The following is a 24,928-nucleotide window of genomic DNA, read 5'->3' as shown; positions in this document are numbered from 1 at the left end:
GTCAAAAATCATTCTAAGGTGGCCACGCATGCATGGGGGGCTATTTGGGAATGGTTTTAAAGCTCACATAACTAAAGATACTGCTTGTGGTGCCCACACGGGATGTCGTACAATGCAAGTGGCAGAGGGGGTCTGGCAGCAGTGGTTGAAAAAAGCGTGACCCTCGCAACAACAAAAAAAAAGATAGAAGTTTATTAAAGCGAAAATGTTTTTCAGAAAAGGACACATATCCCACCAGTCTCTGGCACTGAATGGGTCTACTGTCCTGGTACACTGTGCACAAAGAAAATGGCATCACTCAGAGGGAGGGGACAGAATAGATGATGGGGGCTGATCCTCTATGCTGTGGTGAGTGGAACCAAATGTGAAGGATGAAGACCAATGGATGAAGAATGCAGAGTAAAAATTCTTCTGTGAATGTACAAATGATTTAGATGTATTTAGGAAAAAGAAAAGGTTTAGGCTAATTCCATACCCAATAAGTAGTGGCCAGGCCGTGGCTAGCTGGTGCAATGGTTATTTCTTACTGCAAGCATATGTCACAAAAATAACAAGCATTGGTAACGCATCAGTTTTGCCTATGTGATCAATAAAAAGCTGTTTATCGGTGGATTGGTGCAGGACTCTGGAAGAATCCGTTTTTGAGGCACAGGGCCGCCCGGAACTTTTTAACAAGATATGGGGCAAATGGTTTGGTGTACTACCGCCGTGATGACTTTGCTATTACAATGTGCTCGATGGGAACCAATGACTCATTCTATCCATGCTACTTTGCTTTGTGATGTCATGGGGGGATTCAGGGGTGTTTCGAGGGACTATGTGACTTGTTGCGAATGAATTTCTTTGCGTTCAAAACTTTAATAAAAATCGATTATCAAAAAAAAAGCTGTTTATCAATCATTGTATGGGACAAAGGAAAGAGCTCCCTGACAAGTAACACAGGAGTGGCGAGGATGTGGTGCAGTGGCCAGAGCTGCTGACTCAAGAACTGGCATTAGTAAATGCTGGAAAATATGCTACAGACAAAAGAAATGGAGGAAAGGTAAGTGGCACGCACAGGACCCAATGAAAGCCAATAAAGAGAGGGGGTGGGATGTAAGCCCCTTTTAAGTATATATTAAAAACAATTAATTTCACAAGCGCTGTGCAGGCTAGACCTTATAAAGAAACTATGCCACCAGGTAAACATGACCAACATATGCTTCTAATACATATTTTATATTTAAAAACACTCTCTGTTGTGGCTGTTATACCTTTTTTATTATATATGAACCAGTTCATATATGTCATGCATTGTTTATTATTGTCGTTTATGAAGGAGGCATGAAAAAATCATGCCCTAACCAGGCATGCAAATTCCAGTGAGTAAAATGTTGCAATGTCACTTACATACTTTATGATAGCAACTTTAAGAAGACAACAGATTGTAAATCCCCACATCCAATCAAAGAACAGGTAAAATAAGGATTCAGTATTCAAGTTAATATAAAACAATTAACACAACCCAGCTAAAACGGGTTCAAAGACCTGGCTTAAAAAGGAGGCGGTATAAAGTCGTGAATTATGTTTGGTCATCACACCTGCATTGGCAAAGTTTCGAAATAATGATCATTATCAGAAACCATGCATGATGAGCCATGCTTCACTTAAGTTGACACTTTGTACACCAACTGGAAATATTCAATCCAAAGCGCATGGACAAAACTTATCGTAGTTAAAAGTAAGGTATACGTTCTAAAACAAAAATATGAAAAACAAAAGAAAAAAATTCCCCTTAACAGAGAAGTCAATACGTTTAGAGAAGCATGAAGCGGCAAATACTCTTCCAATAATCACACAAGAAGGTAATGGGATTCTTGATCTAAAGTTGCAGGAAAACTGCTAATGAATGCAAAATTTCAGCACTAAATGTGAAGCCGAACGCTGACACCAAAACTGCCAACCAGGTATATGAATATCCATTTTCAAAAAGAGAGACGAATGAGAGAGAATAACCCTGACAGGCCTTAAAAGTAAGGCTCCTCTGCCCACATCTCCAAGTCCTCATCCACTTTATCATCTTTCCTGGATAATCTAATGGGCACTGCTTCACCTAATGCCCACTCCAGGACATCTCTGATCCACAACTCTGTACCTGGACCTTCATACCCCTCCACAAAAGCACTAGGCATCTGCGCACCAGCAGCACTTTTAAAATGTATGTTGCATGTTTGTCTTCTTGCTTTCAGAACTATACCCAATAGGGCCTGCTGTGGAGTAAGGTTCAGAGGTATCCCAGTGACTGCTATTAATTTTGCAATACCTCTTCCCATAAGGCGGCGATCAGGAGGCATTAACATTCCAGGTGCAGGTAAGAGACCACATCTGCCCTACTTCTGGGGCATGAAGCCAGCCGCCCGGTAAATCTGCTTAATAAAATACGCATCAGGTAAGTGCAATTTAAAAAGTTCAGCTCAAGTATTTTGAACCTTGCATCCCCCAAGACCCTCATCTGACCACAGACTAACCCCCATCTTTTTCTCCACATCGGTTTCCCAGGCCATTCTTGCTTTAACTACTGCCCTGGGCTCATAGCCCTGCACATCTGTGTCACCACATGCAAGCTAGAACCCAGCTACAAACCAACTTCAACAGAACCAGTTGGGGCGGGGGTAGCGGGTAAACTAGTGCAGATCTCCATGGTTGCAGTGGCCAGGGCCCACATCAACCGCAGCCTCAGCCTCTTGAAAGGTGAGCAAAACCTCATTGAGGTACAAGTCTCCGAATGTACTACAGCCCCCTTCTCGGTAGCTGGCCTTTGTCATGATCTCATCTACTCTTTTAAACAACTGGAGTGACCAGTTGTACAGTTCGCTTGCAAAAGGTAGGTGCTTGAGGTACTCATTTAGTGACCTTTTACCTCATATATTACCAGTCTGACATACACTGTAAGGGTACACCCACGGGACAGGACTACCCTTCATGAGTAATTCTAGGAGAGAAAGAGTGCCACATGTCTCTTTAGCAAACACTTATTCCACTTACGTTTTTCAACAGACCATCTAGCGGCATGCTGAATATGTGCTTCATAATAATATAATTCCATATCTGGAAAAACAAGACATCCTTCCGCCAGGTCCAGTTTCAGCTTCACCTTACTATTTTTGCCTGCTCACACAAGGGAAACCAATAAACTGTTTAAGGCATTAAACATAGTGTTTGTGAGTGAAAAGAGTGATTTCCGGACAGCATAAAGGCATCTTGGAAGGAAGACCATCTTGGAAGGAAGACCATCTTTACGACTGCTATCCGGACCATGGATGAAAGAGGAAGGGAGCTCCACAATTTCATTGATGCCCCAGGTCCCTCCAAGACTCTCACCAGGTTATATTTGGTATTGTCTCTCAGGGGTGTTGCCACCATGATATCAGGTATCTGAACTTATCCACCTTCCAACGCAGTCTACAGCTAGGCAGTCCATCCACTGTACACTGAGCCGGCTACCCCAACAGGAATAAAAGACACTTGTGCTTATTAATCTTCAGACTGGAGACCACCCTAAATTCCAGACACATCAAAAGCCTTGCCACAGATCCCTGGGCTGGCCCAAATAATTTGTAGTGGAGCTCTTTAAAGAGGCATTTCCGGAAATTGTACAGTGGGACTGGCAACTGGAGGTTCTTCGTGCCCATAGATTCCTCTTCAAACAACGACAAAAGAATGGAGATAAACCCCGAGTGAACCGGATATGTCTTAATAACTTCTTAGCAAGGGAAAAGCTATATGATTTAGCATGGCTGGATAGGAAAAGACGTGGCAAGGGCTGCGATTTATTTTTTCGGCCAGATTTCTGCCCGGCAACAGTGGAACGGAGGTGTCAGCTCCGTCAGCTGATCTCTCCCTTTCAGGCGAAAGGGGCTCAGGCCTTTTTGCTTTTTCCCTCAAAGCTGTAAGTTATTCAGCAAGGGCAGACAACATTTTTTACTTCTGAAATCCAAGCAAATGAATTTCTTTCCTCAATCTAAAAAAAGAAAAATGTGCTCTTTTTCTCTGTAGTCTAATGGGGAATGCCGCCTTTGAGATGACTAATTTTCTTTTTTCTGGTGTAAAGAGGAGGGGGCTTAGTGGCAGGTTATAGCAGGATGAATGGTCAATAATGCACATGGCTTTTGTTTTAAGTTTCTGTCTTGGATGTGCGATTCTATTCTATCTCTATTTTTGTTTAACGATTCTGCCGTTAGTCTTCCTTCTCTTCCTTTTCTGATCTGTTGCGATAGGGTGAAGGAACCGGTGAGGATTTGGGATTCCAGCTCTTTCCATCACAAGGACACCAGTCCTGTTGCCGCTTGAGGGTGTTGTAAGGGATGGGGGTGTGAAGGGGGGGGGTGGGGGATCCTGGGGGGGTGGGTTGGGGTAGGGAGGGGGGTTGGTGTAGGGGGGTGTGAGGCAGGGTTAAGTTTAAGAAGGCTTAAGAATCATATTGTAGAATTGGCATTAAAGTATGGTCAAATGAATGCATGTTTATTTTATTGTATATTGAAAAGGCCGGGGAAGGCACAATTATGTTTAGATGGGGCAGGATAAACTTGCTACAGGCACATGGAATGTATGCGGCCTTAATGACGCTAAGAAGCGAGCTCTATTTTTTAGAATTTTACATATTATGCAGTTAGACATATTATGTATACAAGAGACGCATATACCATGGGGGAGGCGGGAGTGTCTCAAGTTTCCGGGGTTTGAGACAGTAGTATGCTCCAAACAGTGTTCAATGATTAGAGGAGTGGCTATACTTATGAAGCTGGGGGTGGGCTCTTGTAAAAGGGCTCTGGGCGATCGAATGGGCAGGTGGGCCATTGCTGAATTATCTATTGGGGGTAAATTATTAACGGTTTGTACGGTCTATGGCGAAGCGTGGCTCAGTGGTTAGAGGCGGCAGACCCGGAAGCTGAGATCGGCCGTGGACCAGGGTTCGATTCCCCGCCTCGGCGGATCTCGGGCTCAAAAATTCCACGGACTCGACAATTCTCGCTCCGGTGCCTACTCGACTCACGGGGTCACACTCTGCGACTCTGGGCAATAGCTTGCTTAATCTCCACTACGGCCCCTCGCGGCGGGATGCCTGGCTTTCACCTTGTGGATACCCTGCCGGGGTATCTCACAGGGGAATACCAGGACGGGTTCCCTAAGCAAGCGCCTTGATGCCTTCGGGTGATACGTGCGCTATATAAGTCGCAATACATTTACATTTACATTTACATGGCTCGAATGCAGATGATTCTGAGGTGGTTAAGTACTTAAATGTTGAATTGGCAGCCTGGCCTAGTCCACTTTTTCTTTGTGGTGACATGAATATTAATACTTTAAGTGATTTTAACCTTGCGAAAGAGCTAAACTATGTGGGTAGGAAGCCAAAAGTATTTAGAGCACTTCAGGCTCTACTACAAGAACATGGTCTCATAGACTTATGGTTTTTGAATAACAAATTGGAAGACGGCTTCACGTATTATTCGATCCCTCACAGTAAAAATGTCAGGTTAGACTATGTTTTTCTCTCTGAGCAGGTGGCAGCTGTCTCCTCTATTTTTTGTCCTCCCCGGATCCTTTCGGATCATAATCTACTGATTGCTGAATGTCCTTGGCCACGAATTAGAAGACCTCCCAGGGAGTGGAAATTTGAAAGGAAATTATTATTAGAAGAGGCTTACACTGCTCATATTAAAAAATGGTTAGCTTTCTTTTTAAACATTAATAGGGGTTCGGCAACAGACCCGATAGTCTGGGATACTTTGAAAGCGGGTCTACGGCGGGGGGGAGACTAAAAGCTTTTCTTCCTATAGGTGAAAGAGAGAGCAAGAGTGTATTAAGAGCCATATAAAAGAGTTAAGGGATGCGGAAACAGAGCTTGCTTCAAAAATCAAGTATGGACATGATATAGATTCTAGCCAACAGGAGGTAGCAATTTTGAAAGCCAGGCTGCTCGAGTCCTTTGGGCAGGATCTGGCCTCGAAGTATTTACAATATCGTACAGAGATGTTTGAGTTCGGGGAGAACTCTGGCAGGGTTCTTGCCAAGAGACTCCATCAGCGAAGTGTACAGACTCGGGTCATAAAAATCCAAGATCAAAGGGGAATAGTATATGATACTCAGGAGGGGGTTAATGAAGTGTTTCTGAACTATTACACTATCTTATATAGTGAGGATATTTCTAGATCGGATATAGAAACACTAGTAGAGGACTTTTTAGAAGGTATTGATACTTCTAAGCTTCCTCGGGAGCAGTGTGAATTTTTGGCAGCTCCTATTCAATGGGATGAGGTTGAGCATGCGGTAAAATCTTTAGCGAATGGTAAGGCCTGCGGCCCAGATGCAGTTCCACTCCAGTTTTATAAGGTTTTTTTAGGTGAGATTCAGCAGGATTTGCTTGAGGTACTTAGAGCGGCTCAGAGGGGCATAGTGCCTGAATCATGGCAAGATACTATCATAGTGCTGTTTAAAAAAAAGGGCAAACCTGAGCTGCTTCTGTCATCTTTTCGACCAATTTCACTAATAAATAGTGATTCTAAAATGTATTAAAAAATTATGACAGCCAGGCTAGCCCAAGTGATTACCCCTTTAGTCTCCTTGATCAGCACGGATTTATCCCAGGGCGGGATACTGCGGATCATGTTAGGCGTACTATTGTGCTACTAGATTGGGCACATGTTACGGCCTCTCCCCTCGGGGTGATCCTGTTGGGACACCAAGAAGGCGTTCGACAGGGTCTCCTGAGGGTTCTTGTGGGCCGTACTTAAGTGGAAGGGATTTCCTGCAGAATTTATACAGGCAATCTGTGCGATGTATTTTTCACCAAAAGCCGCACTTCGTATTTCTGGTCAACAAACAAGCTATTTTCCATCAGTCGGGGCATGCGGCACCGGTGTCCTTGTTCACCCTTGCTGTTCGCCCTGTATATTGACCCATTTTTGAGTAAAATAGAGGGTAATCAGGGTATAGTACCGATAAGAGCTGGCAATACTATGTATAATATTTTAGCTTATGCAGATGATATAGTTGTTATAACATCTGACGTTTCAGCGCACTTAAGGATTTAGCTGGTCAATTTGGAGCAGTTTCGGGGTATAAGTGAAATGTGTCAAAAACACAGGTGGTTCAGACCCCCGATATGCCATTATCAGATGCCCCAGTGGTCACGGAAGCCAGGTATCTAGAGGTACGCATAACTGCCGCAGTGGATATCATTCCGGATATAAATATCCTTCCGATGATAGATGTGGTGAATACTAAATTAGAGCAACTTGATCACTTGCATCTTTCCCTATGTGGACGCTGTAGTGTACTTAAAATGTTAGTACTCCCCACGTTTTTATATTTATTTAGGACTATTCCTTTATTATTTTCTTCAAGTAGTTCGATTAAGGCAGATAAGGTCTGCTATAGGTTTTTATGGGGGTACAGGCGCTCGCGTAGGGCAGCTAAGTGGATGAGCCTTCCACGAGATCGCGGGGGCTGGTCTGTTCCGAATTTGTTTTATTATTATTGGGCAGCGATGATACAATCAATGGGAGTCTTAATACTTGGAGATAAAGCGGTTGTTCCAATTTGTAATCGTCCTACTATTTTTGAGATAGGTCTAGAGGCTGCGGCTAAGGGTATTTTGGTGGAGGTTTTGGAGCCTAGTTATTGCAAAAGAACTAGATTCAAGGTTATCATGGCTGCATTTACAATTTGGCAGAAAATAAGGCGGAAATTAGGTATCCCAAATCTTAATATATATACTCCTCTTAAAGCCGCTCGACTCTTGCCCGGTATTTTTCAAGATCAAACTATGCATAGATGGCAAATGCAGGGGATTCGGGTGCTAGGTGATCTGGTGGAGGATGGACAAGTGTTATCTTATATTAATATAAAGGACAAATTTCAGTTGTCATCACAGGATTTTTTTTTAATATTTACAGATTCAAAGTTTTTTTCACAAACATTTGAAGGTCACACCTGGTATGTTAGATAAAGTACCTATTTTCGAATTGATTAAAAAAAGAAGTAGAATAGGAATGCTTTATCAGTATATATTGTCTGTTCTTCCTGAGGATTTGTCAGTTCAAAGTGTTAAATGGGAAGGTAAGCTTGGAAAGACAGGCATTGATTTAACACCAGTGTTAGAGCTTGCCAGCGAGGTCATTGTGTCGGGAACACTTAGAACTCAAAGCTATATGGCAATGCTGGATTTATATTATACACCTGCAAAAATTTCAAAATGGGGTAGTAGAAAGGGAGATTCTTGTGCACGGTGTGGCCTTCTTGCGGCTGACGCAATACATATGTTCTATTCTTTCACAACGAAGTTTTTATTATTTGATTGAGCTGAGCAGAGCGAAAGACGTGGTTCCCCACAATCAGGAGAGCGCCACCAAACATTGTAGTACAGTTTACATTGTCATAGCTAAACCAATTTAAAGTAGAATAAACCAAGGTAAGTAGCCCCCTCCCCTACCCCTGTCCCACCCAACAACCCCCAATGCCCAACTTCCCCACTACCCGCCCCTTATCCCTCCCTAACCCCATGTACGTGTAGGCGAAACTCAATTGTAATCGTTCGTAAGGTATGACACAGTAAATAGGCCCTCAGGGTACCTCTGCCTATATCTCTTCCTCATGTTCTACAAGGGGATCCAGAGGCAACTCCCTATAATCCGCCCACCTCTTCCAGATCTTAAAGTGTTTACTTGGGCAGCCTCTCGCCTCAAACACAGGTCGCTCCAGTCCCATATAATAGTCCAGGCCGGCCTTCCATACACACAGGGGGGGGGCTCGGTCTCCCTTCCACGCTCTGGCTAGGTCTCGCTTGGCCACTACCAGTCCCAAGAGCAATAGGTGGCGTTTGTATATGTTCCCACCAACTCCTTCAAGTATGTGGAGTAAACCTAAGCGGTGAGTGCGTGGGAGGTCCCATCCCAAAACTTCAGACAGGCAATTCCATACACCCCTCCAGAATCCAATCAGTCTAGGACATGACCACACCGTATGCAGCAGCGTACCCACAGCAGCGCCGCACCGCAGACATTCCGGCGAGCCAATCAGTCCAGCCTTCCAGAGTCGCTCCCGGGTATAATAAGACCTATGGAGGTACTTGAATTGAATCAATCTAAGCCGCATCGCTATCGCAGTTCCTCGCGGGGACTCTAAGGCCTCCCTCCAGTCATCCTCATCTAGGGGTCCAATGTCAGCCTCCCAAGCTGCCTTCAGAGGAAGCAGGGTAGAAGAGCAGTGGGTTACCATCGTCTGGTAGATGCGAGAGACCTTCTTATCGCCAAGGTCTCCCATGAATGCCTTCGCCTCAATGGGGCTAAACTCAGGGAGCGAGTCCAGATCAGCAATGCTGGGCGTGAGTGCATGACGGAATTGTAAGTAACGAAAGAATTGGGTTTGGGGCATACAGAACTCAGCGCTGAGTTCCTGGAACGACTTAAGAGTAGTCCCGGACATGACATGTCCCAACATCGATATCCCAATCGCTTCCCAGCCGTCGAACCCCGGGAGTGTCGTCAGTTCGGGGAGTCGTCCGTTATGCCACAACGGCGTCTCAGCAGTCAGTTTACCCCACCAACCCATGCGACGTAATGCCTGCCGCCACACGGCAAAGACAACTTTCGTGACGCACGGTAATGTCCGCCGCAGCCGGGCTGAGTAAAGAATCGTGTGTAATGTAATATCGCCCATCAATGAGCGCTCCAGGGCGTATGCCGGGTCTCCCCTGTCACCATACCACCACTCATTGAGTATTAGCAGCTGTGAGGCCTGATAATAAGACAGCAGATCCGGGGTGGCTAAGCCACCACAATACGTGGAGAGGAAGCACGTCCGTAGTGCCACCCTGGCCGCGCCCCCAGCCCACAGGAAGCGACTTAACGCAGAGTTAGCCTGCCGAAACCACTGGGGAGGGATGGGATGAGGATAGTTCTGTAATTGGTACAATAGACGCGGAAGAGCCACCATCTTGAATATTGCGGATCTACCGAAAATGGTTAGGGGCATCCGGGACCAAGTTTTAATATCCGCTTGAACCTTATCCCACACGGGCACGATGTTGCGTTCCCACGTGGTATGTATGGATTCCGAGAGGAACACCCCCAAATACTTCAGACCGTCGGTTGCCTGCTGTAAGTCTGTCGCCCAGGGGCCTATCTCCGCTGCGCCTCCTAGCACCCAAAGGGTGGATTTGCCTAAATTCAAATAAAGGCCCGAGACCTCTCCAAAGATCCGCATGATTTCTAACACTCGGGGCCCCGAGCGACTCAAGTCAGTGAGGAAGAAGAGGACGTCGTCCGCATACAAGGCAATTCTATCGAAAAGAGTTTCAGTCCAAACAAAACCCCGGATCTGTGCGTCTATGCGCACCCAAGAGGCCAGAGGCTCCATGGCCAGGGCAAACAGGTACGGGGACAATGGGTCCCCCGTCCAATGGAGAACGCCTCCGAAATGGCCCCAGCGACCCGAACGGACGCCGTAATATCGGTATAGAGCAGTGAAATATATGACAGATACACTGGGCCCAGGTTGAGGCGAGACAGGAGCGCAAAAAGGTACGCCCAGCTAACGGAATCAAACGCCTTATGGATGTCCGCCAGTAACAGAGCCGCTCTTTCCCCCGAGGTCCCCATCGCATCCACCGCTGCTTGTGCGCGCCGGATGTTGTGCCGTGTCGCACGGTGAGGCATAAAGCCTGCCTGTTCAGGATGGACCAGGTCCGCCATATATAGGAGTAAGCGGTTCGCCAGTGCCTTTGCCAGTATTTTAGCTTCTATATTGAGCAATGAGATGGGGCGATACGAGTCGTGTCTGTCAGGGGGTCTGCCAGGCTTTTGAAATACCACAATTTCGGCGTGGCGCCAGTCAGGAGGCAATCTGCCCCGCTCACGTGCTACCTCCAGTGCGCACCGATAATGGGATCCCAGGAGAAGCTGGAATTTCTTAAAAAATTCGCAGGGGTAGCCTTTCGGTCCAGGTGCTTTCCCCACATTAAGTTGGCTCAGTGCCTCCCCTAGTTCCTCGGCCGTAAGGGGAGCATCGAGCGCCTTCCTGGCCTCGTCGGACACAGCCCGAGGCGGCAAGTCGTCTATGAATTTAGCTACGTCGTCTACGTGGAGACAGTCTCGCGGGGCATACTGCGACCTAAAATAATCAGCAAAACTTGCTGCAAGCACAGCCGGGTCGGTAATCGTCACTCCGTCCTCAGCAGTGAGGCCCGGCAGCGTGATCGGTTGGAGACGTTGCTGACACAACCTATGGAGCATGGTACCGGACTTATCTCCCCATTGGTATACTCTGCTCCGCGTGGCCAGCCACGCCTGCTTAGCCTCATTCATCAATAGAGAGGCATAGGACTGTTGTGCTTGGAGAAGGAACCGTATCGCTACCTCGTCTCCCCCTCCCCGACTCCGCTGCTCCAGTTCTTCTACGAGTTTGGCAGCTGTAGTGGTCGACTCTCGTCGTAGTGGGTTTCATGGCCTCCCACACTACCGCCACGTCCATACCGTCCACTAGATTTTCCCGCCAGTAGTGGGCGACGGCTTCCCGCAGATGTTGGACATAACCGGGCTGATGAAGATGCCACGAGGACATCCTCCATCGGAAAGGTTGCCGCTTCTTAAGGAGTTCTACAGTGATCGATACCGGGGAATGATCCGATAGTCCTCGTGGAAGTATCGCAGCGTCACGCACCCTGCTCAGACAAACACCAGGCACAAACACATAATCCAGTCTCGAGAACGAGCCGTGCACCGCAGAAACATACGTGTATTCGCGCGCTGCTGGATGCATATGTCGCCACACATCCACCCATCCCAATCCCTCAACCATAGCTTGTAATCGGGTAGGGGAACCTGGAGAAGGGCCAGCGAGCACCCCCCGTTGCCTCGGACGGTCCACACAAACATCCATCACCTCATTCCAGTCGCCCCCAACCACAGCCAAGGACTCCGGGATATCATCCCACACCGTGAACAGCTTCTCGGACAGGGCCCACTGCAGAGGAGGGGGGGCATAGACACTTCCAAAGACCACCGGCTCAGCCCCCACCATACCTTTGATAAATATATAGCGGCCTTGAGGGTCCGCCCACTGCTTCTCATGGACGTAGGCCACTCTGCGGTGTACCAGAATAGCAACCCCTCTGGACCCCCTGACGAAACCAGCATGAAAGACCTGATGATATCCAAACCTCTGCAAGCTAAGTACTTTAGAGCCCATCATGTGTGTTTCCTGGAGCAAGAGTACATCAGCAGATTCCCTCTTCCCCCAACGTAAAACAGCTCCCCTTTTAATAGTATCCAGCATCCCCCTGACATTCCAGGTGATTATCCGTAGGGACTCTACGGGGAGTCCATGAGTCATATCAGCCATAGTCAAGTGAGGTCCAACAAGTAGGCCTCCTGTGCCACCCCCACATACCTCGCACTTTCTCCAGGTCCTTAATAAACAGCACGTGCATTTCCCCCCCCGCTCGTCCCAGACCCTCCCAACACCAACAGTAACAACCCCAACTTGCCCTCCCTTCTCAGTCATCCCTGTTCCCACAGGTCCCTCCCCCATCCCCTGCCTCAAACACCCTCCACCCCTATACCTCATAGAACATTGATGTACCTGTCGCGGCATGGGCAGCCCCGGGTCCAAAACAGAGGGCCCAAGACCAACCATACCAATGGATCCCAACACCCCCTAAGAACAGCAAATCCCGCCCCTCCCCTAGCCAACACCCACAACACGTGGTGGTTGGAGGCCCCCATCAAGTCACCCCTAAGCCCCTATCCGCAACCCCAGTTACAACTAAATCATCCCCGAGAACAAATACTGTGGGCAGCGCCCGCACTTCCAGGGACGAGGCCCAGCCGTGGGCCCTCCGGCAGTTCGAGTTCACTGCATCAGCCGAGTAGTGTAGTCCTGCCCAGGGACTCAAGAATTATCTTCGGATTGGTCAGATGCAATAGGCCCACTATCTTGAGTCGCGCCGGCGGAGGCGGACCTCTTCCTCGACCGGGACCTCCGATGTCGTCCGTTTCGGGCCGGCTGGCCCTTCCGCTCCTGCGACGAACCTCCAGGGGCACCAGGATTCAGACCCGGATGGGCATGTGGCCTGATCGGCACAGATTCGTCAGTCCACTTGAAGACATCCTCAGGAGAATCGAAAAAGTGAGTTCGGGACTGATAGACAACCCGCAGGCAGGCCGGGTACAACAGGGAATATTGGATCTTCAATCCACGTAATTTGGCTTTGGCATCTAAAAAGGAACGACGCTGCTGCTGCACTAACCTGGTATAGTCAGGAAAGATCATGATCTTCCGATTTTCGTACATGATGGAGTCTCTGGCCCTCGCCTCTCGTAGGATCACGTCCCGATCATGATAGTTCAACAGTCTGGCGATTACAGCCCTGGGTCGTTCCCCTTCCGGCGGTCGCTGTGTTAAGGCGCGATGTGCACGTTCAATTATGAAGCAATTGGAAAGGGCCCCTGTGGGGAGCCAGCTCTCCAGCCAGCGGGTTAGAAACAGTTCCATATTGTCCTTCTCGCACCTCTCCGGAAAACCAACGAAGCGTAGGTTGTTTCTACGTGCGCGACCTTCAGCATCCTCCACTTGGGTCTCAAGGTTCTTTTGGACGTGTTCCATCGCAGCCATCTTGCGTTTCAGGGTCCCCACATCGTCCTCCACCACCGAGATCCTCGACTCCGTCTCCGTAATCCGTTCCACGGCATTTCGCAGATCTTGTCGCAGCAGGGTCACGTCCGCGCCCACTGCACCAATCTTTGCGTCCAGCATATCCCTGGACTGGGTGATCGCCGCCATGAGCGCCGCATTATCTGGCCCTGTTCCACCGCCACCACCGGGCGCTCCAGACCCTCCGCTGGGCCCTGTAAACTTGTCTATGGGTCCCTGTTTGGGCGGGCCGCCACCTCCTCTGGTCATGACTGTGTATAGCTGTGGGGCCACAGTATCAGAAGGATCCGCAGAGGGGCGGGGGAGGTCTTCCACCGATGAGTGGGTCTGTCTATGGTCCTGCAAACCCGGAGAGGAATCAGCCCCCAGCCAAGTCCGGGCAGCGTCAATGGGCTGATGGAGGTCAGTCGCCAGGCCGCTTCCCTCTCTCCCCTCTCTTCGGCCACACCGTGGGTCACTCAGCGGACCGCCCCGGACCCCGCAGGTCTCGCAGGTCTCCGGGCGCCCCAACAGCCCCACTGCCGGCCGCGCCAACAACGTCCTGGGGGAGGATCAATGTAGCCTGCAGGCTGCCTCAGGTAGGTCCTGCACCTCAATTTGTGATATGGCCAAGGGGTTCGCTCCAGAAAGCAGCCCAGCGGCGCCACCCACAGCCGGCCGCCATCTCCACAGTCACTGAGGCACCCAGACACCTCCTGTTGTCAGCGCCGGCTCGGTCTGCAGCCGGCCCCGGGGGAGCGCGAAAATCTAGGCCCCGGCTTACCGGCAGTGATGTAGGCCTCTGCACCTTCCAGGCCCTCCAAATGCGTCCCCGATGTGCAGCGAGTCAGTTCGGCGCCCAGCCACAGCACTCCGGAGCCTCCGCCGCCCGGGGCCAGCCCGCCAGCCGAGTAGTCCGCCGGCCCGGCCAAACCTCCACAGCTGCTCCAAAATTGAGGGCCCGGCCTCGGCGGCAAAGACCAGGCCGCACGTCTCCGCCGGCAGCGCAGCCCCGCCGGATCGCCCAGGGAAGCCGCTCGTGGAGCCGGAGGGCTCTCAGTGCTACCGCCAACACTCGCCCCGCTAAGGTATGGCGGGATGGGCTTAGGGGCCAGGATAAATAGACGGATAATGTCCGGGCCGGCGGGAGCTCTGCTAGGCTGCGACCGCCATCTTCGCCCGTCAAGCCACGCCCCCATATGTTCTATTCTTGTCCTTCCCTTACTAGCTTTTTAGAAGATATCGAGCGCTTCATCAATACTACACTCAAGATCAGCTGCACTCTGACCCCAGCATTAGTGATATTCGGGTTTGATGTTTGTAATAATGAAGAAGGTCTGAATACGTGATATGAATCTGCCTTTGTGTTTATAGCTATGTCACAGGTCCGGCTGTGTATAACGTCTCAATGGCTGTCCTCTGAAGCTCCTACCTTCTCGAACCGGCGAGCTAGATTGTTAGCTATTCACAGGCTCACATTCTCCCTTTTTTCTTGTAAAGGTGGGAGGAGGAGACAAATGGCATTAAAGATTTGGGCGCCGGTAGCAGAATGGATTAACTGAAATATTAAGATATTGGTGTACGTGTCTTTCTTGGCCTGTTTTTTTTTTATTTTTGAGATCGGGCTAAGTCTGTTTTATGTTTTCAATATAAATGTATCTATAATGTAATGCATGTTGTAATGAATGTAATTTTTTTTCTTTTCTACTTTGTCTAAATGCCAATTCTATATTGTAAGGTTTAAAAATTCCTTGTCAATAAAATAAAAATAAATTAAAATAAATAAAAAAAAAAGCCTTGCCACAGATCTCTGGGCAGCCCCAAATAAGGACTTCCTTTAAATATTCCCAGTTAAGGGTGTTGAAAGCCTTCTCTAGGTCAACAAACACCAATACCATTTCCTCTTCTCGATCCTGAACAGAGTGCATTACATGTGTCAGCTGGCTTATTATATTGATGTTCTGTGGGCAGTCTCAGCGACATGCTGATCCTCATGAAACAGATTCTCAAGTGCATCGCTCAATCTGGTGGCCAGTACCCTGCACAACGTGTTAGTGTCTGAATAAATCATGTACAAGGGGTGAGAGGATAATGGATCCATCAAGTCATGGCCATGTTCTAGCCTCGTATATATGATACCTTCTCTCATAGTGAGAGAGAGAACACATTCCTGGAGGGTTCTCGAAGCCTATGAAGGTGGCACCCAGAGGGCCCTACTAACGGACACACAGCAGCTGCGCAATCAGGAGAGGTAGGCAATCTCTTCAGCATCTCAGCCAGTAATGCCTCTTGCACTATGAATTCCTTTCGAAGTTGGCCTTTGACCCAATATATCAGTCCCAGACACCACCCCTCAACACTGACTTCAGTGCTTCCTACTCATTCCCCCCAGGGCCAGTAGTGCCCTAACTTAAATGGAGGTAAATCACAATTCCTGGGCCTAGGTCTTCTAGGCATACAAGGTTGTGAGGGCCCCAGATGGGAGTGTTCATGAGAATTATGCCGCAACCACTCCCCCCAATGCATATTAGTTGAGGTGAGAGATCCAACAGGAATCTACACCAGGTTATGAGCTGAGCACACCGCTAGACTGTCCAGCCCTGAAACCAAGTTGCGATCCAACCTACTATAATTAATTTAGGTCAAGGAGTGACAACAGTATTCTTTAGAGGCCGGATAAAACACTCTCCAGATTTGGGTACACACTGTTATCCCCATAACTTCAGTCAGTGTTAGTGTTATTCCCGCCTTGGTACCATTTTTAGGTGGAGATTTATCAAGAGTCCTATCTGTTATGCAGTTGAAATTACCCGTTCATATGTTCAAGACATCAGTGTACATAGCAAGTGGGTCCTGAATTTTGTAATTAAACAGTTTATCATCACTGTTAGCAGCACAGACATTCAGAATGCAAAGCTCTCTCTCATCTAACATGTCATACAAAAGGAGATACTGCCCCTCCATGTCTGCCTCAGAATAACCTAATTTAAAGATGACGTCTGCTGCCACCCAGATTTAATACCACTCTTGCATAGGAGAAAAGTTAGAAAGACGGAACCCGCCATTTCTCATTTACTTTTAATGCCTCTGTATCAATGAGGTGCTGGGTCTCCTGTATAGATGCAATGTCTACTTTGAGTCTTCTGAGAAAAGACAGTACTCTATATCTTTTAATTTAAGCATTCAACCCACCGACTCTCCACATTAGTATCCTGTATTGTGTGCCCAAGTTTGTGTCTTCAAATAGAACATAAAGGCCTGATCCCACTTCGTAACCATTGTAACAGGAAATCACCAGGCTACACATTATTTCATTGTGGTGCCAAACAGTGAGAACTTGCTGCAACATTATTCTGCACAGTAAACCACATGTATAACATGAAAACTCTAATCAGAACCTTTCTCCCGCCAAACTAGTTAAACATATCTAAATATTATACAAGATTATCTGTCCATTAGGTGTGATCATGTTGAATCATAACGGGTCACAGGGTTTCCTGCTACCTGAAACCCTACTTCTCCCAAAAAACTATAAATATACTCTATAAAGCTAGTTATTGTTGCACTATGCAGGAGTTCTGATGGTCATCCTCACTCCTAATACCAAAAAGTCTGAGGTCATGAATAGAGAACTCTCACTCCACCAACTGTATCTAAGTAAACAACTGCTATAGTTAAGGAGCACATAAAAAGAAAATAAAGTAGAAGAGGGTAGAAGGGAAAAGGGTAGGTAGAGGGAAAAGGTGAAACGTATGAAGAGATGCCAATTAATTTCTAAAGAACTCTCATCCGGCTGGAGAGCTGAGGAGGGGATGGATGCCGGGAGGGGAAGGCTTGTCAATCATTGCGTGGCATGGAGCCAGCTGATTCACAGTTGTAGTTTGCTGTAGCATCTAGGACAAGGGTTTCGTGAGGCTCCATTTGATTGGTCCATTCGTTTCCTGGATTTTTCCAGGATGTTCATGGTGGAGTCTCTGAGGCCAGTGGTACACAGCTCTGCTCCGATGATTTAGCCAGGCTGGCGGCAGACCGAGAGCCTCCAACACCCACATCAGCATGAGATCACCTTGCATGTTGCCGTTCTGAGGGACGGGTCCCCGTTGATGATCTTGAGGATCTGTCTCTGAATTTAAGGATTGGCTTTCAAATATCCAGTTCCAAACTTTCAGTGTGTTTCAAAGAAAAAGGGTTTGAATTGGAAGATGACCTTTAATTTGTGGAGAAGTATCTCACAGGGGAATACCAGGACGGGTTCCCTAAGCAAGCGCTTAGAAACCAGTGGTGATTTGCGCTATACAAAGCCATGTACATTTACATTTACAGTTACATTTGGATAACTAATATGTAGCTAAAAAACAATTGAACAGCAGCTTCTGCAGACTTCAGAAAAATGCGTCCAAACTGTACATATCAGAACCATTTAAGAGATAACTACTAAATAGTACATACTGTGGAAAAAGACCTTAACTAGAAAAATGGCATTCCAGAAGAGGGTGCAGTGAAAGTAAAGGGGCTAGGGTCAAATATTTAGTATCTAAGGGGCCTGATTACAAGTTTGGCAGTGTGGGAGCAGGCCGCCATGCCAGCAGTCTGCTCCCACACCACCAAACTCCACTGCCGCCCACCTGGCAGATTAGGAGTTTTCTCCTTGTCTGGCGGGCGGTGCTTTGGTGGCTCCAGGTGGTGAGCCTTAGAAAGACACCACAATGGGAACTCCAAAGCTTGTTTCTGCATGTCATGGACTGGTGTAGTCCATGCTGAGCAGGAACTGGGGTGCATACACACAGAGGGGCACACCATGTGCCCCCCTGCATGCATCCCATGACCCTGAGGCAGTTTCCTCACTGCCACAGTTTTCATGGCAGGCTCACCGACATTAAAACTGTGGCAGTGAGGAGACTTGAATATGATTGGCGGTGCCGCAGCAGCACCGCCAGCATGTTGCGGGCCTCAGGCTGGTGCAAGACCACCAGGACCACCAGGGATCACGGATCCCTGGCAGTGGAAGCAGTCCCATGGAGGTCCAACTTGAAATAAGGCAGTTGGGCCACACCGCCACTGTGGTTTTGGATGTCCATCGGACCACCAAACTCATAATCCGGCCCGAAGTCTTTTTACCGTAAGAGATTTTCTGCCCTTCTCCAAGTACACAAGATGGACTTTGAAGTTCGAGTTCACAATATCATAGCCCAGAACATGTTGGTTCTGGCCAGGTAAGAAACCAGACAAGAGTAATTAAAGATCAGAAACCAGAAAACTCGTACTCAGTAAAATACACAATGGAAAAATCGACTTTTTCACAAATAATAATGCAAACATACATTCTTTCATCGGTATGATTGTAAAAGCACACCATAACATACAATATGGTATAAAAAGTTCCAGCATGTCAATGTAAGAGGACTAATCTGTTTTTATGTTACCTTTAGCATTAGCCCGTCGACTCGGACATCAATATGCTCTTCAGATTTAGAACTGTCATTTAGTTTGTACATAGCCATGAATTGACTAAGACTCTGTCTTAAATCCAAGACAAACTGGTTGAGCCAAAGGATACTTCTGTGATCCAGAATTACCTGCAGGGCATTCAGCTGGACATACAAATTGGGGCAGGGAACTGAAGGGGGAACAAGATGGTAAATGCAACATTACAAAAGTAGTAATTTCAAGAACATTCTTTTAAAAACTTCCAATAAAACAATTTTGCAGGCACAAACACTAACTTATGCGCCAACCCCACCTACCAATCAGTTGTCATTATTCAAGGATAGATCTTATAGTCTAATAAAACCAGTATGTGTGAGCATGTTACGTGGCTCAGTGGTTAGAGGCGGCAGACCCGGAAGCTGAGATCGGCCGTGGACCAGGGTTCGATTCCCCGCCTCGGCGGGTCTCGGGCTCAAAAAATTCCACAGACTCGACAATTCTCGCTCCGGTGCCTACTCGACTCACGGGGTCACAATCTGCGACTCTGGGCAATAGCTTGCTTAATCTCCACTACGGCCCCTCGCGGCGGGATGCCTGGCTTTCACCTTGTGGATACCCTGCCGGGGTATCTCACAGGGGAATACCAGGACGGGTTCCCTAAGCAAGCGCCTTGATACCTTCGGGTGATACGTGCGCTATATAAGTCGCAATACATTTACATTTACATATAAGAGAATCTCGTAAATCTGTAGCAAAACCAGGGTTTTGTATTAAATCCACTTTTAAAGTTGGCTGTAGGCATTTGGCTGTCAAGCTTTTCCCAAACCCTTTGATTCTAGTTTTTGAAGCTTAGTTGAGCATTCACATGTTATAGTTCAAAATTCTGCTTTTGATAGAAAGTTTAGAGCTTAATGACTTGTAGCTCAAACATTGATTTCTACACAAACATAAGTAGACAAGGAGATCAAGGAGATCAAGAGAACAGCAATAGTAATCCAAGCGCAGCCACGTTCCTAGCACATACAAACGTTGCAGGTAACCAGTTGTCGAGTAAGTGTGTTTTCCTATCCACATAAGACCATTGGGTGTGGACATAAAGGCCTTCAAGCATGGTTATTGGGCATCCACAATAGGGGACTGCTTTAAAGTATTGGGGTGACCCTTACAAAATGTGGAGCCCTTGTCTGCATTTCACCACCCCCTCTTATAGCAAGGGGTGGTCAGGGAGCATAGACCACCCACGCCTCCTCCAAAAGACGATTCAGAAGCACGCTAATCAGATGGCGGAGATTGAAAGCATTCCTTTGCTTATTATGAAGGGTCACTACAAAGCAGAAGAAGGAATGCCTTATTTTGAAGACCCAGTTGAGGGGCTAAATGTCACATGTATTGGGGTGACCCTTACAAAATGTGGAGCCCTTGTCTGCATTTCACCACCCCCTCTTATAGCAAGGGGTGGTCAGGGAGCATAGACCACCCACGCCTCCTCCAAAAGACGATTCAGAAGCACGCTAATCAGATGGCGGAGATTGAAAGCATTCCTTTGCTTATTATGAAGGGTCACTACAAAGCAGAAGAAGGAATGCCTTATTTTGAAGACCCAGTTGAGGGGCTAAATGTCACATGTTTGGTAACGAAAAGGCATTGTAACACTCGCTTTATTACCACACTGTGAGCCATGTGGAGCAAACAGTTCCTCACTGGTTCGTTCCCAGTCTAACTCTCTCTGACTTATTCTCATTGGACCAGTATGTTTTGTTATATTGATTTGTATAGCGCACTGATCACCCCAGAGGCAATCCAGGCGCTTGGGCAGGTGTGTAGGTGTGAGGTGCCCAAGTTGCTTATACGAAGAGCCAGGTCTTCTTCTTGTGGCACCGAAGAAGTGAAGGGAAGGCTCTGATGTGATGAAGGAGGTTGTTCCATGTCTTGGGTGCCGAGTAGGAGAAAGTGCGACCTCCAGTTTTGCGTTTGTGGATGCGGGCATGTGTGCAAGTGAAAGTGTAGCAGAGCGTAGGTGTCTGGTGAGTTGGTGAAAGTGTATGGGGCCTTTCAGTTATTCTGGTACAGTGTTGTGTAGGGCTTTTTATGTGCGTCATCATCCTTGTTCTGCAGACTAAATACATAGTGAGGTGCTTCCATAGCTCTCCCACAACAGTCAAAAGCCTTGTGTGGTGCACAGTGCATTTCTTGAATGAAATGTAATCATCTCTACTCACAGAAAAATGTGTCTTTTGATTTTAGGCAAATCACACTATCCCATAAGGCTTGGCATACTGGATCCTACACTACAGCGGGCTTCTGGTCACTACAATTGTCCTAGCAGAATGTATGAGGTTACAACGCATACATTTACAATGCATGCCTTTACAATGCAGTTTTTACAGTGCAACATCCTTTACAACGCATTCTTTCACATAGCATGCCATTACATTGCATTTTCAAAAACTACCTTTACAGCGCATTCCATTACATTGCATTATACCCTTACAACGCATACCTTTACAATGCATACTATTACATTGCATTTAAGGTAGGTATTGGATAGTATAGGGGTAATAATTACTATTCTAACTCCAGTGAGTGCAACAGTAGGGTAAGTGTTGGATAGTGTAGGGGTAAAAATTACTATTCTAACTCCAGTGAGTGCAACAGTAGGGTAAGTGTTGGATAGTGTAGGGGTAAAAATTACTATTCTAACTCCAGTGAGTGCAAATGTAGGGTAAGTGTTGGATAGTGTAAGGGTACTATGCTTTGTAATGGTATGCGTTGTAATGACTTGCGATGTAATGCCTGCGTTATAGTGACATGCATTGTAATGAAATGCGTTGTAGTGACATGCAATGTTATGGCTGCGTTGTAATGACATGCGATATAAAGGGTGTTGCGATGTAAGGACTGCTAGTGCGATGTAATGACTGTGTTGTAAAGGTTGTTTCCTGTCCTAGCAGTGGTTCTGCAGCAAATGTAATTTGTGCACTGAACAGATGAACCCCATCCTAAGGCTGGTCCATACTTTACTAAATCGTGCTCAATTACCATTGCTATTCATTTTCTTTTTAAATTTCTTTTTTGTTTTTATTGGTTATTGAGGAAAATCACAATAGTACATTACATGATTGAACGACACATTGCAGAATATCATCAAGAAATTACAATTCACCATCAGTCAATAGCCTTCAAGGTACATCTCCCATCAATCTCTCTTGTTTGCGCATTTCCATTTCTACCGTGGGCGACACACATATATCTACCCTGTGTCTGTTCCAGCGGAACCACTTCCTATCCCATTTCTTAGGGCACCCCCTTGCCTTATAGACCTCCGTCTCTGCCAGCAGGCACCAGTCCATTTCTTTGCCCCACAAGGTGACACGAGGCGGGGTTTTGTCCCCCCAACCCCTAGCCACCTCTCTCTTCACCATTGGTAACCCAGTGTAGTGAACTGTTGTTCGATTTCTGTTAGGTCCGTGGCCTCCCAAATGTTTAGCAGTCCTAGTCGTGGGGTGAGAATTATTTATTTTCCTACTGCAGTGGACATATGCGTTGTGGCTCCCTCCCAGAGGGGGCGTACCTTGGGGCAAGTCCACAAGGTGTGATAAAACGTGGCTTGCTGGCCACACCCCCTTCCACATCTATCGTCGGGTTTAACCCCTGTTTTTGCCAAAACTGTCCCCGTTATGTATGAGCGGTTAAGTATTCTAAGTTGGATCAGGCGGAATTTCTGAGTAATGGCTGCCTCATGTGGGGACATCAGGGCTGACTGCCATTCTTCATCCTCTATAGGGCCTACATCAAATTGCCAGCGCTCCCTGAGCTTCAAGAAGGTATCTGGAAGGTTGTTACTTAATTTTTTATAAGTTAAGGAAATCGCCTTCGATCTAAGAGGTCCATCAAGCAGGCGGTCTTCTAGAGGGGAAGATTCCAGTATATCCGTAAAAGACAGAAAGGCTTCCTATAAAGCATGTCTGATTTGTAGGTATCTGTGGATTTCCCCCTGAGCCAATTGATACTTGCCTTGTTGCTCACTAAAGGTCAATATCGCCCCCTTTTTAACCAAATCTCCCACTGTGGACAGCCCAATGAGGTCCCATTTATCAAACCTGGGCTGATATCCCAGCCTCCCCAACTTCTGAGCAAACCAAAGTGGTGTGGCCAACGATAATGTGTCTGTCCAGCCCATTCGAGACGTGACTATGCAACAAATATCAAGCGTGTGCTTAGTCGGCCCAAAAAACGTCCCTTTATTTTTCTTATCTATGGTATACAGGGCACCCAAATAACCCGAACGGTCAGTCTGATATCTACCCAGAGTATACGCTGGGTCATCTGGAGGGTAATATATTCAATGGTTGACAGTCACCAGATGCACCGCCCAGTAATAATGCTGCAGGTCTGGGAGGGCTATGCCCCCATCGTACCAACTTTTTGTCAGTTTCTGCCTAGCATTCCTAGGGGCCCTCCCATCCCATGGCAGTGTGGTGATCTCACCCTCAACCGCTCTCAAATATGAATCTGGGACTTTCTAAGGGCAGTTGTGGAGAACGTAAAGGAAGCGAGGAAGGGCCAGCATCTTAAAAAGCACCGCCCTCCCCACCAATGTCAAGGGTAGGGTCCTCCAATGCTTAACATCTGCACGCAATCTAGCCAGAGGCGGAGCCAAATTTGAGTCATAAAAACAGGCTGGGTCCGAGGTAACAAAGACCCCTAGATATCGAAAACCGTCAGTGGCTACCGTTATCACACATTGTGCTGGGAGACGCGGCACCTCTCCTTTCAGCATGAAAAGGACTGACTTGCGCCAGTTTATAGCAAATCTCGCGTATTTACCAAAGTTCGTGAATATGTCTGAGACAACCCTGATCGACCTATATGGGTATGTCAAGTACAGAAGGATATCATCCTCATAGACCGATATGCGGTCTTCCACATCATTCGCCCAGCGCATGCCAAGTACCATCACGTCTCTACGTAACCAGGCCGCGAGTTGCTCCAGTACGAGGGAAAAGATCAGCGGGTACAACGGGCATCCCTGCCTCGTACCCCAACGAAGTTCGAACGTTCGGGAAGTAAAACCGTTCACGCTCACCTGTACTAATACCCCTGTATATAGGAGGCGTATCTAAGCCACAAATTTAGGGCCTAGCCCTGCCCTTTTCAACACCTCGAATAGATATGGCCATTCTATGGAGTCGAACGTCATAGAGGCATCAAGGGATAATATCGCCGCATCTTCTTCTATGTATGGTCGTCTAGCCATGACGTTGTGTACCCTTCGCAAGTTGAGAGCCGTGTTACGCCCTGGCATAAAGCCAGACCTGTCTGGGTGGACTAAAGAAGTGATAACCGTCGCTAATCTATTCGCCAAGACTTTCGCTAATATCTTGGTCTCCACATTTATCAATGAGATCGGCCTATAGGAGCTACAATCGTCGCTCGGTTTTCCTTGTTTATAAATAACTACTATAGTGGCCAGGCGCTGGTCAATGGGCAGCTGGCCCTTCTCCAAACTCTCCTCATACATGGCTTTCAAATGTAGTATAGTTAAAGAGGCTGTAGCCTTCAGAAACTCCACCGGAACACCGTTAGGCTCCATAGCCTTTCCTGACTTAAGTTGTCCTAGAGCCTTGCCTATTTCTACCGTGGATAGGTCAGCCTCCAGAACGTCTTTATCTGTCTCCGAGAGACACTGTACATTACTGTCCGCAAGAAGCTGATGTGAATCGCCTGCTGTATAGCTAGTAGAGGGGGAGTACACCCCTTCAAAGTAGTCGGCAAATCGTTCCACGATTTATTTCGGGTGTAGTACCGTGTCTCCATCCGGCGTTGTCAG

The 24,928-nt window shown here is 47.4% G+C and overlaps 1 protein-coding gene across 1 annotated transcript in view; it reads right to left on the bottom strand.

Moving 5' to 3' along the window:
- The window catches only part of BLTP3B (bridge-like lipid transfer protein family member 3B), a 313,057-nt gene that overhangs the window by 121,032 nt on the left and 167,097 nt on the right, over positions 1-24,928 (bottom strand). The window contains exon 13 of the mRNA XM_078678312.1: positions 19,095-19,288. Within this exon, the coding sequence (XP_078534438.1) occupies positions 19,095-19,288 (194 nt within the window). The remainder of the gene's footprint in view (positions 1-19,094; positions 19,289-24,928) is intronic.

This window comes from Lissotriton helveticus, chromosome 1_1 (assembly GCF_964261635.1).
Source record: "Lissotriton helveticus chromosome 1_1, aLisHel1.1, whole genome shotgun sequence".
Lineage (NCBI taxonomy): Eukaryota > Metazoa > Chordata > Amphibia > Caudata > Salamandridae > Lissotriton > Lissotriton helveticus.
The sequence above is the reverse complement of the archived record's forward strand: the minus strand, read 5'-3'. Positions and strand labels throughout refer to the sequence as shown.